The 18,571-nt window shown below is 43.6% G+C and overlaps 1 protein-coding gene across 1 annotated transcript; it reads left to right on the top strand.

The window, feature by feature from the left end:
- Positions 1–406: 406 nt before the first annotated feature.
- EVA1A (eva-1 homolog A (C. elegans)) lies at positions 407–14,596 on the top strand (the record flags this gene model as incomplete). The annotated part of the gene is made up of 3 exons (XM_009874986.1): positions 407–571; positions 4,449–4,622; positions 14,226–14,596. Coding segments are annotated over 3 exons (710 nt in total), but the record flags the coding sequence as incomplete, so codon positions are not given.
- Positions 14,597–18,571: the final 3,975 nt, after the last annotated feature.

Raw genomic sequence — 18,571 nt, 5'->3', positions numbered from 1 at the left:
CACTGCTACGGGGCATTCTGCACAGCCTGCTCTCAGGGTAGGAGCAGAGGTGTCTAGCTGGAGTGATCTGAAGCTTAGGGCTGAGGCCACAGCCTGGCTTACTAGGCATTTCATTTTCTAGGGTGGGTGTCTAAATAAGATGTCTGAATCTGATCCTTAGTCTAGTCTCAAAGCTTAATTGTAAATAAACAATATCTTAATCACTTTATAGTTTCCAGCATTCTCTCACTGAGTGCCTCTGTGCTGGCATTTGGAGAGCATTCATCATCATGGTAAGTGAGTGTCTGATTGGTCTGCAGATGGTATAATTAAGTGTCAGCTGAGCCCGTAGCATAATGTGATAATTTTCATTCTGACCGGCTGAAAAATCTTCAATAACCGTGCTCTTCTTGCGCCTCTCTTTCAGTTCCCAGGAAGCTTCTGCATGAAACCCAGCCAAGACCAACCAATTACCAAGGATTTCAGAAGCCACATTTTCCACTGCAGCCAAGAGTGTTTGATCCCAACGTTATAGGGGACGGCGTGTTCCTTTCTGATGTCTCTGCTTCCAACATAGGACGAGCTCTCCCAGGTAGTTATGACTATTGTGGTGTTGACCCAAGCCTAACTGTGTCACGGTAACTCTTCCCTTCTGTCTCCCCTTATCTGGGTTTCTATATTGTTCCCAAACCCCATCCTTGTCACAATCAGAAAGGGAAGCTTGAAGAGAAATGTGACCAAGAGCAGACTAAAGTGAACTGTGAAACTCACATGGGATTTCTTGAAATAGCAGCCATGGCCACGCATGTCAAAACTCATCACAGAAATACTTTGCAGACCCGTCAAACACAGTGTCAGAGAAACAGAAAATAGGGCAGAGACAGTAAATCTACCTCACAGGGGACAGAGAAGTTTTCAACTGAGCTTTGAAATCGGATATTTTCATAAAATGCAAAGTCAAGAGATATGAATGAAGTCAGATCTTAGGCCTCTATGGGGATAGGTGAGTAGGTGGAAGGATTGGTGTATGGAAAAAGGAGGAGCACAGGTGAGTACGTATTGGGTTAGTGGACAGTTTTGCATTGTATTTCCCAACATGCAGCAGAAGGAATATGATGTTACTTCTGAAATTCCCAGATATTCAGCTCTAGGTGGATATGGGCAGAGCTACCTTGTCTCTGACTGTGCTCCTGGCAAAGTTAGTACACAGCTTGGATAGTCAATCCACTAATTAAGTGTCAGCAGTAACAGATTTCTCGGTTTTGAGACCTTACTGAAAAATTGACAAGGCAAGGAATTTTGAGTTAGCCCAAAATAAACGTTGAGATCCTGGTAATTCTTTTAAGGAAGAAAAAAAAAAATATCCTGAGCTTGTTTCCATTTATCTAAACACTTCACTTTTACGTATGTCACCTTTTGTTTAGTTTTCACATTGTGTATTCATTAATTTTTAAAATATGCACCATGTGTCAAACACAGATGTCATTTTGAAATTAAAAGCTAAAAGAATGTTTCAAAAATAGCAAAAGGAAATGTTTTGACATTTCTGTAATCTCCCTTCCCATTTTATTTTTCTTATTTAAACTATTTATTGAAGTCAGCCTAGTACCATGAATAACCTCTTCTATGCTTATACTGTGGTGTTGGGCAAATTTACTGCTAGCTGAAATAATTTTGCTCAGCTTTAGTGTAAAGTCACAGGGAAACAGTCTGAGTGACATGGAACAGCTAAGAAAGGGTGGTGAAAAGAAAACCAGTAGTAGGTGAATGACTAGGCATAGACAAGATCTTCAAAGCCATTAAGGAGGAAAGGGAATGTCTTTTAGTATGATCCTTGAACAAATGGTGAACCAAGGAACCACATGGCAACACACAGCCCTTGTGGAATTGTATTTGTTTTTTTCCCCCCTGCATAACTCCAGTCGTTTTCTGTCTGTGCTTGTAAAATACTGTAGATGACAAAACCAGTTCTGTGGTTTTTGTGGAGCTCTTTGCTGGAGTGTGGTGTATGCAAACGAGTGTTCTTTTAAAAACTTGTTTGATTGCATCTGTTCTTTGGACAAGTCAGAAGCAAAAAAAGAAAGATTCTTCTTACAACTCACATGAGAGGAGTTATGCTTTACTCTATCTCCTAAATCCACTGTTGTTGCAGAGCGTAGTTTACATGTTCCATACCCAACGGAAGTGGTGTCCATCTGAGCCTTTCCTGGCTGATCTAACACATGTGTATGAAAGCCCTCACTGCCCACATAATTAAAAACTTAGTCCTTGTGAGATGCCATGAATGTGTTGACAACGAGGGACAGGATGTCACTAACCGAGAACTGGATAGGTGAGAGATCGTGGCACAGAAGCTCTATCCTCTGCAGAGTTGTAGAAAACTCTCAAAGACCTAGTAGGAACCTGGAGCCACCTAACTCAGCAAGTGCTCTTTACGATGAGGTACAAAGTTACGAAATATGTATGTGATTATATCCTGGTGGTTAAATCCATTTTTACTGATTTTAAAGGGGTTGTAGATTAGCTAGTTCAGAGCCAGACCTCAGCATGTAGACATCTTGGGCTGGATTCTGTCATACAACTGTGTCTTCTGAGATTACCTGGGGTGTTCATCTGGCTTCTAGATGCTGCCCTAGAAGGACCAGAGTTTCTCCTACATCCCTTCTTGTACCTGCCATCTCTGTGTGGACATGCTCCTGATCCTGTGGTGTCATAGATACCTGTGTAGGAGCAAATACATCAAGCTTTAAGTGTTTGCTATGGGGAGAATGACTCTCTAGGATGTGTTGACTAATAGCAGCATTCAGTTGCCTCAGTTTACGTGCATTGTGCTACTTGAGATGCTCTGAAGTATCCAGTTTTTAAGTTCATTTTTTCTGGAAATGAAAAGCTTACCCTGCTCCCATGGATTACTTTGCAGGAAGAACGGTAGAGAAAAACATCCAACTGCTTGTACAGACATAAGTTTACCAGACAGGGAGAATAAAGGAGAGATTACAGGGCACATCTGAATAAAAAGATTTTCCAAAACTTTGCTACTGATTTCTTGCTGAAAGTGCCCTTGACCTTCTGTGCCCAGTGCATCCATTTGCTCTGCTGATTTTTGGTGATCTCTATTCTCTTAAAGCAAGAAGTTCTTGTGATATTTTTCCTTTTTTGGATCTGCACCCATATTTAAAAACTTTGCTTCAGGGCCAGTCATTAACACCTTGATAGCTTGTAACCTGTGGCTTTCCCAAGGCCATGAAGCTCTTCAGTGGCAGAGATGCCCTCATTCCTTGGAGCGGATCCCTTGCAGCGACATCCAGACATCCATCCCAGCTGCTCCTCCTCCGAGGCACGCACGTTCATGCACTCGGTCCCTCCCCATCCAGTATTACCTGTTCTCTTTGACACCTGTCAATTTCTGCTACCACTTCCCTGGGCTGAGCTGCTTCCTGACACACACAGTGGGAAGGCAAACATCATGTCTCACGCTGCCGAGTTTGGAGTGAAAGGAGCTGGATCAGGCAGCCAGGGAATGCAGAGCATCTCACGTCGTGGCTGCTGTCAGAGTGTGTTTGCTTATGTGGCACTGGTGGCACCATTGCCAGTTTCCTGGAATTAATACCTGCAGATAAGTGGAAGCCAGGTGCAAGTCTGTGATTTTATACTGTGATTGCTTTTGGCCAGACCCAGGCACCCAGGGAAGGGAACCTGAAAAACCCAAACAGCTACAGTTAAGCAATGACATGGTGATGGAGCTGGATCTTGTGCACCGACTTTTTCAAGAGTTTAACACAATTAGTGTTTTGTGACTAGTGGAGGTGTCTGCCTGCGGATCAAGGTGCAGGGAGTGCTCAGCAGATAAGGTCTGAAAGGGTCTCTTTGAGCCTCCTGGAAGTAGCTGCCTCCTTAGCTCCAGTCTTCAACAAATAAAATCAAATCATTAACCCGTATTCACTCACCTCTCCAAAGGGGAAGTGGTGTCTGGGTGAAACACGATATGAGCAGGCATCTCAAGGAAGTCATAAACTCAGGTCTGCCCTTCCCCGTAAAGGCTGGAGAGAAAGCACGTCTGTTTGCCAGGTGTGGATGGATCACTACCGCACGACAGCGGCAGAGGATTGCCAGCTCTGCCTGTGTTTTCCAGTCCTTATTACAAGCTTAGCTGAATGCACTGTCGATAAAGGCTCCTCTGATTTACATAAAAGAAGAGAAACCTGATGATATATTTGCTCTAGTGTAGGTGGGTGTGTCTAAGTGGTGACATGAAAGAGCAGGAGACGGGGGAGAGAAGATGCTGCCTGGATGCAGACAGGGTATGTGCTCAGCTGAAGCTACCTGAGAAGTTTAGTTGCACCCCAAAAAGGGACAAATTTGGGTGCCTTTCTCCAGATTTCTGAATGCAGATGCTGACCTGGTGGGGATAGGGCAGGGTAGGGCTGGGGCACGTGCCTCTCGTTCCTCATTCCCTTTCTGTTTCAAAGCAGAGAAGAAGAAAGGGAGGTCGGCCACCTTCTACCCTATAGACAACACCCCCTTCCTGCTTCCCGTGGATGAGACACAACCGCCGGCGCTCAGCAGCAGCATGGAGCCTGTGGGCGTCAGCACAGAGATGGCTCTGCTCAGCAACATCCTAGCAGCGTACGCCTTCATCACAGGTAGGTCTTGCATCTGCCATCTCTCTGGCTTCTTGAAAGCTCTTTGCAGACCCTCAACTTAGCCTATATTTCACAGTCACCTAGAGTTAAATCTGCCTCTGAACTGTTTGTGTTTTTCACTCGTCTCTCAGCAAATTGTCCCTTGAAAGACCAGGGCAGCTCTAGCAGACAGTGTATAACAGGCTCTATAGCACTCTGCTTTCCTCTCGGTTTGCTCTCATATGAAGTTAAATATAATATAATCTTACTCGTGGAATTATTGCTAATGCTCCATTTTCCTGGAGATTAAAGCCTGGCTCATTAGGGAGGCAAGCTTGTTGTCTTGTAATTTGGAAAATAGACAACATTCAGTTCATTACTTAAGTTCATTGCTTAAGAGAATTTGGCTTATCTTCAGTAGAAGTGTGAAGGTGAAGTAACTTGAGAGTCTGCTTAATTGTATATTTAAATCTAGTTTAGAGTAAAGTTTCCTTGGATCACAGTTTATTTTTCACCCACACGTATCTTTCAAGTAGCAGAGGAGTAATCTTCTAAGATTCCCTTTAAAAGTTGAAAGAAAAATTGTGTGTCCTATGAGTACGTGGGGGTTCATACTGTTGATAGTGAAATATACAGTAGAGGCAGAGCATATAGTGCAAATATTTCCCATCCCACAACTACATGAGCTACTTCAGTAGGAATTGCCTACAGAATTGTAGGACCTAACAGCTCAAAAAGGGAGTAACACTGGTTGGATAGCATTGGATGCACCAGTTCAGCATATTTTAGGTCAATCTCTGCTGTTTTCCTCAGAAGGACGGCCTCAGTTTCTGTGTAACTGGCCTCCTGAGGCAGAACATATATTTTGTATGGGTGTTATCCATTTGTTTAATTAAGGTTTTCTATGTTTATTACCTTGCAATTCTTATTACCAAGCAATAGTAATATGAATGTGTTTCTCCTTTACTACATGCTGTTAATAATTCTGTGTATTGTGGCCAGTCTTCTAGCACGACTGTAATGCAGTTATGCTGTTCTGGAACACTGAGGTCTATATAACTAAAGCTCCAATATTTATGAGCTAATTTTTCATGTCTCCATGCTGTTCAGTCTTGCTAATTTGTTAAATACTAATGCATTCTTGGTGCCATGCTCTTGTTCTTGCTGCAATACCAACATGCTGATATGGACAAGTATTTGGATTTCATAGAATCACAGAATCAAAGGATAGTTTGGGTTGGAGGGGACCTTTAAAGGCTATTCAGTCCAACCCCCTTGCAGTGAGAAAAGACATCTGAGAGAACTGGAGTTGTTCAGCCTGGAGAAAAGGAGACTGAGATGAGCCCTTATTGTTCTCTACAACTACCTGAAAGCAGGTCATAGCAAGGTGGGGGTCAGTCTCTTCTTTGCTGTAACAAGCAGTGAGACTAGAGGAAATGGCCTGAAGTTCCACCAGGATAGGTTCAGATTGGATATTAGGAAAAACTTCTTCACTGAAAGGGTTGTCAAGCATTGGAACAGACTGCCCAGGGAAGTGGTGGAGTCACCACTCCTGGAGGTATTAAAAACACATGTAGATGAGGTGCTCAAGGACATGGTTTAGTGTTGGACATGACATTGCTAGGTTAATGGTTATGATGATCTTTATCACATAATGATGGAATCACAAATGGTAGGGGTTGGAAGGAACCTCTGAAGATCACCTAGTTCAACCCTTCTGCTAGAGCAGGATCATCTAGAGTAGATCATACAGGAACATGTCCAGAAGATTTTTGAATCCAAAGGAATCAATTCTATGATTCTATATTTCTGTGATCCTTAACTAGATCAGGTTGCTCAGAGCCCCACCCAACCTGACCTTGAATGTCTCCAAGGACGGAACTTATCTCAGTCAGTTGAGCGTGGCGCTAACAACGCTAAGGTCGTGGGTTCGATTCCTGTTTGGTCCCCATGTGTTGCCTGATCTAGTCAAGAGGTGACGTCCCTGGCGGCAGGGAGGCTGGATTAAAATGATCTCTAAGGTCCCTTCCAGCTTAGGCCATTCTGTGATTCTATGATTCTATGATTCTACCATCTGTCTGGGCAACCTGTTCCAGTGTCTCAGCATCCTCACTGTAAAATATTTCTTCCTTATTTCTAGTCTAAATGTACCCTCTCTTACTTTAAAACCATTATCCCTTGTCCTATTGCAACAGACCCTGGTAAAAACTTTGTCACCATCTTTTTTATAATCCTCCTTTAAGTACTGGAAGGCCACTGTAAGGTGTCCCTGGAGCCTTCTCTTCTCCAGGCTGAACAACCCGAACTCTCTCAGCCTGTCCTCATAGGGAAGGTGCTCCAGCGCTCTGATCATCTTTGTGGCTCTCCTCTGGACTTGCTCCAACAGGTCCATGTCTTTCCTATGGTGAGGACTCCAGAACTGGAGGCAAAACTCCAGGTGAGGTCTCAGGAGAACAGAGTAGAGAGGCAGAATCACTTCCCCTGAACTGCTGGCCACGGTTCTTTTCATGTGTGAAATAACTAACTTGGGCTTTGCATTTTTGAATCACTGAGTAGATTAGTAACAGTGTTTCTGCACGTTTGGTGGCGGGTCCTTCTAAAAGGACCTTGAATGAGGAATCTGAAGTTATGCCCCTCTACATGGGCAGTAGTGGCATTAGGATCCATATTTTTGTGACAGCTTTAAGAAGCAGGCAGCTTAAGTGGAACTAGTTGTGTTCTTCACAAAAGATAGTTGAGTAGGATGTATTTTTTCTTCCATAGGCTTCTTTATTGAATGATTATAAAGGGCGAACTTTAAATGAATGTTCTGCTATCACACTTCTCCCTCTTCTTACCTACAGCTGCCCAGTTTTTGACATGAAAATGCCTGCATTCTCAACCTTACTATAAAACAAAATTTATTTACTCCATCTGAACTGTAATGGGCAGCAGAAGGTTGTAGGATTTAGGGTTGGGGACAGTTGTGACTATGATTCAGGGCTGCTGACAGTATTCCATGGACTTTGCTTTCATTTGCTGCAGCAGAACTCTCTGAATCTGCAGTGGTTTTGTAGGGCACAAGGCCTCAATTCATCCCTTTCATAAGGTGTCAGTCTTGGCAGGAGACTCCAGATTTTACTGTAGCACAAATAATAAATAAAGATGGCATTATCTGTCCCGTTACTTTGGGATTTGCTTACCCTCACATGATGTGTTTTCCGTGTGATGTGTTCACATCCACTGGATGTCAAATAGATAAAACTCAGATCACATGATTTTGATTTTCAGTGATGAGTTCAGGAGCTTGTTTCTCATGTTTTCCAGCACACTTAGGCATGGCTGTTAGATTAGTCTTGATGATATATATGTTCAGTTTGTTATTTATTATGAAAATAACTGATGGCTGCCCCATGGATTGAAACAGCAGATGCCCTAAACCATCTTTATCTCCTGCATATAATTTAGCTCTCTGCTTTTAGCCAAGAGGATGGATTTGGCGTGATTTATTTTGTTATACGTGAATATGGAGAGGTTTCAGATTATGAGTCCAAAGACAAGCTGCGTCACAGGACACAAATATCATCTTTATAAAAGTAGAGCACTGCAAAACCACCCCCCTTCATATTGCACATTCTGAGCAGCAGAACATTTGGGAATTTTTGTGCTGGCCTGAGTTTGGGGCCCTGAAGGCAGCTTAAACCAGAACAGCTGTTGATGTCCATAGAGAGCCATTATAGTGGCTCAGGAGAGGCAGAGTATTGGGCAGCCAGGGAGGGCTGGTGACGGCTGACACATCTCCCCACTGCTCCTGACCACAGCCTCTGTGCCACAGGGAAACATTAGCGCAAGAACTGCTCTGTTTCATAACACTAAAAACGTCCATCAGGTAAACTCTGCAGACTGAAAGTGCTGTATTCAGGGCTTCCCTGTGCTGATGAGTTGAGTCAAAACAGGACCTTGCAAGAGAAGATTGCAAATGGATGAAGGCAATCTATAAAGATGTTTTTTCTGTTGGCACAGAGGATAGTGTATACCTCAGACCACTCCAGAACAAATAAACTACTCGCACCTGGCATTTCATGGGTAAAGTACATGCCTGAAAAGATGATCCACTCTACTACTTTTCATAGAATCATAGAATCATCCTAGAATCTTAGAATCCTAGAATCAATCATCCTGGAATCATCCTGGAATCATCCTAGAATCATAGAATCATAGAATGGTTTGGGTTGGAAGAGAACTTAAAGATTATCCAGTTCCAACTCCCCTGCCATGGGCAGGAACACTTCCTACTAGACCAGGTTGCTCAAAGTCCCATTCAGCCTGGCCTTGAACACCTCCAGGCAGGGAGCGTCCACAACTTCTCTGGACAACCTTTTCTAGGGTCTCACCAGCTTCACTGAAAGTAATTTCTTCCTAGTATCTAAATCTACTCTGTTTCAGTTTGAAACCATTGCCCCTCATCCTATCCCTACACTCTCTGATAAAGTATTGCCCCCCTTCTTTCCTGTAGCCCCTTCAGGTACTGGAAGGCCAATATGAAGTCTCCCTGGAGCCTTCTCTTCTCCGGGCTGAACAACCCCAACTCTCTCAGCCTGTCCTCATAGGGCAGGTGCTCCAGCCCTCTTCCTTCCCGGCAGTGGGGTGTCTCTTAGCCTGATCAGAGCATTCACAAATCAGTGAGATCCCCTTTTTGCTCAGTGGTGCTCATATTGTCTGCAAAAAATAGCATGTTTGAATGGACAGCTGCAGATCAAGGGTCTGCAGGCTCAGCCACTCACACATGCGGAGTCTTGCAGTGCACAGAGTGGAGGAATGCCAGTATTAGTGAAAGCCTCTCTGCTCATTTTCACCATCTTTTTGACTGATATTCCCATATAATAGTTGGGAATGTTCCTATTGACAACTGAGGACTGAAAAATCACAGCACAGCAGGAAGCAAAACCTCATTGCAGGAGTGTTGGTTTTCACCATCAAATCTGTTTTCAGCTTTTATCATGATTAGGAGCATCACAGATGGTTAGGTGTTAGTCTTATCCCAGCTTCCAGAACGGAGAAAACACCATTTCTTCAGAAATAGGGAGAAAGAGTGAAAAATGAGGGATCAATGTCAATGAGGACCGAATCTATCAGGTGATCAAACAAGTAAGTCTTCTTCAGAGCATGGTCCTGCAAAAGACTTAGGGATGCCTTTAATTTGAAAGTTGGTTTTCCTTGTAGTTGCGCTTTTTAAATATGTACAATCTCTGCCTTCAAACCTCAGACCTATTATTTGTCATGGACCTGTTTCAAAACCTGCTCAAGTGTTTGGAAAGACTTCACCGGTCTCAGTGACAGCTGGAACTGTCTTTGCAGTCACACTCTTCAGCAAGACAAGAACTGTCCCTTGTGGTTGTATAAAAGTTAAATATTCAAATTGTGTCAGAGCAATTCCAATGTCTCCTTTGGACAAGGGACTTGTTCCAGTTTTGTCATGGTATTCAGGCTGAAGTAGTTGGAGGGAAACCTCCATAAATCCCTGTTTTATTATTTTCCACAAGCAAAGCTTTGCTGCCAAATCATTAACAAGGGTCTTCCAAAAAACAGCCTGGGGGAGATCATTCCAACTTTTAGACTGCTTGGCCTGAGCTTTATTAATAAGGGGCTCCTGGAGAGCTTCCTCTGTTCTACCAGGGGATTTCGGCAGCCTGTGGGGCTAACTGTAAATTCCCTAGAAGATTTGGTTCCTACTGTTTGTCTGGCCATGCTTAATGCTGAACCTTTCACTGGGGCCCTCTGAAATTTTTCTCCCCACTGGGGTTTCTGAATGCATGAAGCCGTCACAGGAAGCCAGAGCGTTAATGCCTAGATTGGTTTTTATTTATTGAAACAATTTATTATAATAGCAATAACAACCTTGGCCGGGGGCATTTCTTAGGGAATTAATGGCAGTCTGGGCTGATGCTCCCTGCAGATTTTTAGCCCTCAGGAAGCAGGCTCCATAATTGCTGCTGGTTTGGTTGGAAAAACACAATAAAATGTGTTTCTAATTTTTGGCCAGTTTGAGCACCTAGAAAATGGTGGCTTTTGTATAAAGGATTGTAAAGAGCATATATCTTTTGTCTAAATGGATTAAATTCAGGCTTGAATCAGTGACATTTGCATCAATGCTTTCAATCCAGAAAGAGAAATACCAGGAAGAGGAAAGTTAACCCGAGCTAAAGAGAGCAAGAGCAACTGAGTCCCCCTAGAAACTTAGGAGAAAAACATAGCTCTGAGCTTTCTTTAACAGCAGTGGAAGAAAAAGTCACACTGGTCAAAATTAATGTGTTAGCTGGTGTACACACGCACACATGAATGCATATTAAAATTATGTTAACTCCTGCTACTGATATCCATACACTTTAAAAGAGATTTTTTTCGAATATAATGTGTCTTTTGAGATACTTCAGTGTTGATGTGATAAATCTGAACTATAGTTGATTTTTTGGAAGATGCTGAGTATTTATTTGCTGAAGAGGATGCCCCTTTTCGGTCTTTCTAAGTAGAACATGCAGTGGAGAAAGCTCTCAAAATACAAATCTAGGCTATTGCTGACTTGACTGCTTCAACTGAGAAAAAACAGAGCCTGTGGTTTTTAACTTAAGCTGCTTTTTCTACTGTGAAAAAAAAGAGATGTTGCCATGTGAGTGGATTTTACGTATGATAAATGCCAAGACTGCAGTTGAACTTAGGGTTAGAGCTCTGTGAGGAAGTCCAGACAGTGTCTCAGATGTTGACAGAGTGACTGTAGGAGCTCATAAATGCCACCAGAGCCCAAAGATTCAATTACAGCCATAGCACTGCATGAACGGCTGTACATATGAGCACAAGCAGGGGATGAAAATTAGTTGCTTAAGTAGCAATTGGGGTGCAGGTTGCTCATGAGCTACATATGGTAGCATGGAAGAAGGACCGTAGAGGAGAAAGGAAAAGCAGGGCATGGACAAAAGTGGGGGAGGAGAAACTGCACATGTTTGCATCTCAGGCTCCATTATATGTTTTTTTAATGAGTTGCTTTAAAAGAGTGAACAGTGGAAATAATGCAACCAAATCAAGCCCATGTGAGTGCAGGAACGCACAGTGGAGGCAGGCTGGGTCTTCCAGGACAAACAGATCAGTACTTCTCATTTGTTCTTCACTTCCACACTCTGTGTGTCCTCCCTAGGCCCACTTGCAAGGAAACACTGCATCCAGTTTTGGTGCCCCCACCATAAGAGGGACATAGATCTGTTGAAGCATGTTCAGAGGAGGCCACAAGGATGATCCAGGGGCTGGAGAACCTCTGCTACGAGGACAGGGTGCGGGAGCTGAGGCTGTTCAGTCTAGAAAAGAGAAGACTTCGGAGGGACCTAGTAGTTGCCTTCCAATACCTGAAGGGAACTTACAGGAAGCCTTGGGAGGGACTTTTTACAAGAGTGTCCACTGATAGGACAAGGGGAAATGGGTTTAAGTTGAAGGAGAATAGATTTAGATAGGAGTTTAGGAAGAAATCCTTCAGCACGAGGGCGGCAAGACTTTGAAATAAATTGCCCAGAGACGTTGTGGCTGCCCCCTCACTGGAGATGTTCAAGGCCAAGATGGACGGAGCCTGATCTAGTTGAGAGGCGTCCCTGCCCATGACAGGGAGGTTGGACTAGATGATCTCTAAGGTCCCTTCCAGCCTAGGCCATCTATGATTCTATGATTCTATGAAAGTTTGCAATTAGTGTCCTGAGCTATACTGTACATGGAGATAGAAGCCATATCAAGGTGTGATTCCACTTTTCCTGGGATTTTGAAATCTCTGGAATTTAAGCCACTTCTTTAGAGTTCACCCATTACCAGATGTGCAGCAGCTTTGCCAGTGCACAAGCAGGGCTGCAGTTTTGATTTGAGTCCTGTCCCTTGAGTTCAGAGTGACCACTAAGTTCTTTGGGGCCAGGACTTCACTTGGGCAGACTGCTACAAAAGCCACTGATGCATCCTTCATGCCTGCTCATATCTTCTCTTTTACTTTTGTATTTTTGCTGTCTCACTTTTGTCAAAGTAACTTAGCTTAAAAACTCTGGCGTTGGTCTTACTTGACTTTCTGACTACCGCTACATTTGTCTCCTCTTTTTTTTTTTGACTTGTTGAATGCATCTACTGCAGTTCTCTTTTTTTGTAGTCTCTCTTCAGCATGTTTTTTTTTTCCCCATACCATCCACACCAACCACTCCAGCAACAACCTCCTGTTTTATTAGCCAGATTTCATGACATCTTCCTCCGCCCTGGCTTGTCAGTCATCTTTGAGATTTGTTTGGTAGGAGTGAGGCAAAGGGCACAAAGGTGTTTTGTCCCTATAACTCTTCTGTGAATATCTCCAGGCATTCAATTATGCATTGCCTTGAACTGTGCACACACCAGTGTTTGGGCTCTGACCAGAGAATCAGAGAATAATTTAGGCTGGAAGGGATCTCCAGGGGTCACCTGGTCCCACCTCCTACTCAGAACATGGCTAACTTCAGATTTAGAGCCAGCTTTGAAGTTAGAGCAGGGTCTTGTCCTGTTGAGTTTTTAATATCTCCCAGTTGATCTTTTTCAAGCAGTTTTAAGGAAATCAGCTGGAGAAGGCACTTACTAAAAGCATAGTGAGGGGAAGTGAAGGTAGAGCAGAGCCTTTTAGTTACAGAGATCTTTCAGAGCTGAATGTCGGGCTCTCAGCTGGTAGGAACTGTTACTACTCCATCACTGAGTTCAAGCCACTAAGACTCATCTGAGGAACTGACTCCATCCTTGAACTCAGAACTCCAAACAGACCCAGCAGAGTGAAGCTGGCCTTGACACTGCTATTTGGTTCAACTTCACCCACTCACTGTACCTATAAACCAAGATGATTCAGCCCAGGGGAATGGCAGTAACAACATTTACCACTTCTAAGTAGTCCCTTGAACAAAAAAAAAAAACCACCAAAGAAAAGGTAGTAAATAAACAAGACTGCCTAGTTTAACAGGCATTGTGGATCCTTTAGAGACTTGTTATATCACCTCTGAAATGTGGCAATGCAGGATTTGTCCTGTTAGTGCACCGACTCCAGCCATGCTTGTGTAGCACAGGTATATGTTTTGGTGGTCTAAGTGGAAAGCCAGCACACTTACCTTAGATAAGCAAATGAAACCTATGAATAAATAGCATGCATTTTTCCATGCTGCGAGGCTTCCCATTTCAGCTGGGCCACAGCACAGAGAGCATGTAAAGCGTTGTAATCATCTTTATCCCTGGTACAGTGATAATGGATATGACAGCAAGATGCACTTAGCTGCTGCTGGATGTGCAGCACCCTGGTGTCAACCCCGCTCGTGCAGCCACCAGAATTAGCATTTAATTCTGCGGGGCTGCTGCTTCTCCTTCCACACAGCTCCAAGACACAGCTGCAGCGAACCCACATTCTGCATGTGGGCAAATGCCTTGGCAACAAATCCACCGTTTAAATTACCCTTCCTGATTTCCCCGCGGGGAGGAGGCGAAGGAGGGCATGGAGGTAAACCAACTGTTAGAAACTCTACCGCTTCAGGGACGACGGCTGGTTTGTGCACTGAGGAGCCATGTGTGTTTTGCTCATTTAAAAGTAGTTCTCAACAATCATTTTCTTTCCTCTTTTAGAAAACCCCGAGCGGGCAGCTCTCTATTTTGTCTCCGGAGTGTGCATTGGACTTGTCTTGACCCTGCTGGCCCTGGTGCTAAGGCGGTCCTGCCGAACTGACTGCAAACGCTCCTCGGCGAAAAAACCTCCTCGGGAGCGAGAAAGCGACAGCGACAGCAGCGACAGCGACAATGATTCGGACACCACTTCGGACCTGTCAGCCCGCAGGCACCGCAGGTTCGAGAGGACTTTGAACATGAACGTCTTCACTTCAGCGGAGGAGCTGGAGCGAGCCCAGCGGCTGGAGGAGCGGGAGCGCATCATCCGGGAGATCTGGATGAACGGCCAGCCCGACATCCCGGGGACCAGGAGCCTCAACCGCTACTATTGAGCAATGGGGGGTCCAACTGTCCTGCCCTGCAAGCTGGGGCTCCTCCACGTGTCGTAGAGGAGAGGGAGGGAAGGAATATTAAGTGGGAGTCTCCCCTTTTCCTTTCAGGAGTGCTACATGGAGCAGTGTGGATGGACAGCAATAAAGCTTTCCCCGTCTCCTCCCCGACATATTGTTATCACCTCTCTTCATGGATGTGGTTGCCAACTTCATTTCTTAGCAGCAGGCAGGAAGGTAACAATTATAGTCTTCCCATGTGGGACGTGGAGATCGGCGTGCTGCGGTACGAGTGCTCCTCTCTCGGCTGGGGTCAGAAGTCACCAAGGTTTTGGTGTTCATTTAGGAGCCTTTAGTTTCCCTTTCCTGAGGACTGTGGGAGAATTGTGACCAAAATGACAAATCTGGAAAGATGTTTTGGGAAGAGAGGGGGAGGTGCATCCCTACCGATTGTCTTGTGACTTCAGAAGCCATGAGATTAACCTAATTAAAACTCAACAGCAAATATGACTTGTTAAGAACTGGGGAGTGGGGGGGAGGGGGATTCTTCCATTGTGAAATCATCTCGGTGCTTGGATATTTGCCATAGTGTATTCAGTTATTTATGGCTGTCTTTTCATCTTCCTTTCCAATAGGAACATGTATTATTTTTATTTTACTGACACCTCAGGGATAAAATCCTATTATTTTTTTTTTGAGTCTGTTCTCCCTGCTGGCCCCTGTCAAACACAACCCAAACCACCTCCAACAGTGAAATTATCATAATGTAAGAGATGTGTCAGTGACTGGTGAGCAGTTAACAACCTCAAAGAGGTTGAAAAGGGTTTTCTTTTTGTTTTGTTTTAAATATATATATATATATATTTGAAGATGCTGCACAGGAATGTGCCTTATTCCTTTTTTTTTTGTTGTTGAACTACAGTTTTCCTATGGATAGCAATGCACAATGTTTTATATATTTTATTACAAAAATAAAAAAATAAAATGTCTATGTTTACCTGAGGAAAATGGAAACAGGAGAAGCCACGTATGACCACAGTATGGGCAATAAATGCTAAATAAACTCTGGTTTGCTTCAATATATTTGAATTTGCATCCTCACTTTTGGCATAGGTGTTGCTTGAGGCAGATGCTTTGGAAGAGTAGCACACCTCTGCAAGCAATCCAGGCTGATGTTCTCTGCACTCAGGAAACTGGAAGCATTTTTTCCTTTGGCTGCAGCCCATCAGTCTATTTCTGCAGTGCACATGGGCAGGAGCAGCTGAGCAATGTGCTGGTTCTCAAGGGGCCATCCCAAAGCTAATGTGCAGCAAGGAAAAGTGTCCTAGTGATTTCATGATGCTTTGAGTCTATCCATCAGACCCAAAACATACTTAGGCCAGAAGCAAACATTAAACTAATCAAAAAGAAATGCATGGAAAAAAAGGTGAAACATATTTTAGTGCTCCATGGCAGTTTTGCCATGGAGTGTTCAATGGGATATCACCAGCCTACTCACTCACAAGCACCAGTTCCCATCATTCTGGTCATAAAACTCGAGTTTTATGTCTGTACGACATAAATTTATGTCGAGTTTAAGTCTGTACGACGCAGCTCTAGCCTGAATGGCTTTGGGATGTGCTTCTCTGTCACTTAGGCAGGCTTATGTCTTAAGATTTCACAAAATGCTGGCAAAGCAAATAATGACCGAAAGTTCTGAATGCCCAGAGCTGTCCTCTAGTCTCAAGGAAAGATGAAGATGGATGGACCTGGCCACAAGACGCCTGAGAGTGTTAGAATAGGGTTGCAAGGGTTCATGTGCTGTGCTGAACAGCAGCACAGTGAGACAGACCCCTGGCACCAAGGGCCTTCTGGGCACTCTTTGGGGTCGCTGTGGAGCTCCTCTAGCTGAGGAAAGCTGCATTTGAAGTGCCCACAACTACTTCTTTGGGCTCTTGCAGGATAAGTAACAGCTAAGAGGAGACCTTATTGTTCTCTACAGCTACCAGTTGTAGAGAGGTGGGTGTTGGTCTCTTCTCGCAAGTTATAACTAATAGGACAGAAGGAAATGGCATCCAGTTACACCAAGGGAGGTTCAGGTTGGACATTAGGAAAATCTTCTACACTGAAAGAGTCGTCAAAGACTTGAACAGGCTGCCCAGGGAAGTGGCTGAATTGCCATCCTTGGATGTAGTCAAAAGCCATCTAGATAGCGTGCTTTAGGGACATGGTTTAGAAGCGGGCCTGGTAGAGTTAAATAACGCCTAGACTTGATGACATTAAAGGTCTTTTCCAACCGTAGTGATTCTATGATGGTGCTGGTAATCAAAGATAAGGCTAGCTTGTGAAAGGTGGCTGGTCCTGGTCCAGTGAAGGCTCAGATGAAAAGACCCAGTGTTGACTTGGGATGTAATTTTGCAGCTGATAATTAGAAATAAACCAGGAGGCACGTCCCAAACCCTGGGTGCCTTGCCAGGTGCTGTGCTTTAGCTGGAACATCAAATGCACTCTGCAGATGGCTGTCGAGGGACAGGATGAGGTCAGCAGGATCAGTTTTGTAGGCTATGTGTTTTCCCCTATGACAAGATACAGTCTCTCAGCCTTGGTGATTAGGGTACAGCAAATTTTCAGATTTAGAACACTGTGTCCTTGGAGACAGCTTGCAAAAATGACTTAAAAAAATGCTATAAATGAATGGATTTATGTGTGTGATTTTCCCAAATGAATTTTTTTGACCAAAGGAAAGAACAACTGTGGTAAGCATGAGCGTACCTCATGTGCAACTGAGGGATTAAAATACCTGCTTCAAATGTAAATCACAACTGAATGCAAGTTACAAATGGATGAACAATCCTCCCTTAGCATTGCTAGTGCCACTGTAAATCTTCCAGCAAAGCTTGCAGTATGAAGGAGGAGGTTGCACATGTTGGTTGCCAGAGTTGAGCAGACAAGTCCAGCTTGGCCTTGCCCTAGGTAACCAGATGTAACAAAAGCAGACTCACTGTTTTCAGACACAGCACATGCAATACTTTCACGTATCTTCCAGCTCCTTTTGTCTCTGGGCCATGCATATCTAAAAAGGCCTTGACTAAAGAAAAAGAAAAAAGATAATCTTTTGAGCTACTGTAAGTAAAAACCCCCAAACTTTAAGTTATTCTGTAACTGTTTCTGGATTTGTCTCAAAAGCGCTGAACAGTTTGTCTAGGGGAAAAACACAATCAAGATTTGTGGGGTAGGAGTTGGTGGTTTGCCTTCAACTCTATTAGCCAGTGGAGAAAAACATTATCTGGAGTATAGAAGAACTGGATTCACCGGGGGATAGTGGTGTCAAATCCATATTACTCATGCCACGAAAGAGTTATCTTAAGCACATAGAGCTTTGGACTTGTCTGGTTTCAATTTTTTGTGTTGTATGCACTGTGTCATATGGAACAATTAAATACTCAGAGAGCCAGAGAGCAGAGAGTAAATGCTCTTCTGCCAGACTAATGCAAATCCCTCTTCTAGGTAGCTCTGCTTCCTTACTTCCATGCTTATTTATTTTTGTACATTAAAGTGAAATATTGTTTCCAGAATAACACTATTCAAATTCCCCAAGAGAGATAAAGGAGTTGAAATCCACTTTTCCTATTTCATGAATGAATTTCCTAATAAGTGACCTTTGGTTGAAAAAGTGCTAAGGTCTCTTGCCGTGCAAATCTATTATGCCTCAGTTTGCTTTTATTATTTTATAACAGATGATAACAGAACAATCTTGGACTCTGAGTTTTTTGGTGAGCTGGTAGTAGGGGAAAGCACATGATACGATATTTGAAGGAGACAGCATTGCAATTGCCATGTGCTGTTTGCTGGTCTGCAGGCTTGTGGCAGATGAGCTCTGGGAAGTGCCCGTGCTACATATTTGGGCAATTTCACACTTTTTATTTATAGGATTATGGGACTGATTTATTTACAGGATTAATGTGTTAATTAATTTATTATTTATTAATTTATTATTTA

This window comes from Apaloderma vittatum, unplaced genomic scaffold (assembly GCF_000703405.1).
Source record: "Apaloderma vittatum isolate BGI_N311 unplaced genomic scaffold, ASM70340v1 scaffold278, whole genome shotgun sequence".
In the NCBI taxonomy this organism is placed as follows: Eukaryota; Metazoa; Chordata; class Aves; order Trogoniformes; family Trogonidae; genus Apaloderma; species Apaloderma vittatum.
Note: the sequence above shows the minus strand (reverse complement) of the source record. Positions and strands in the feature narration are given on the sequence as shown.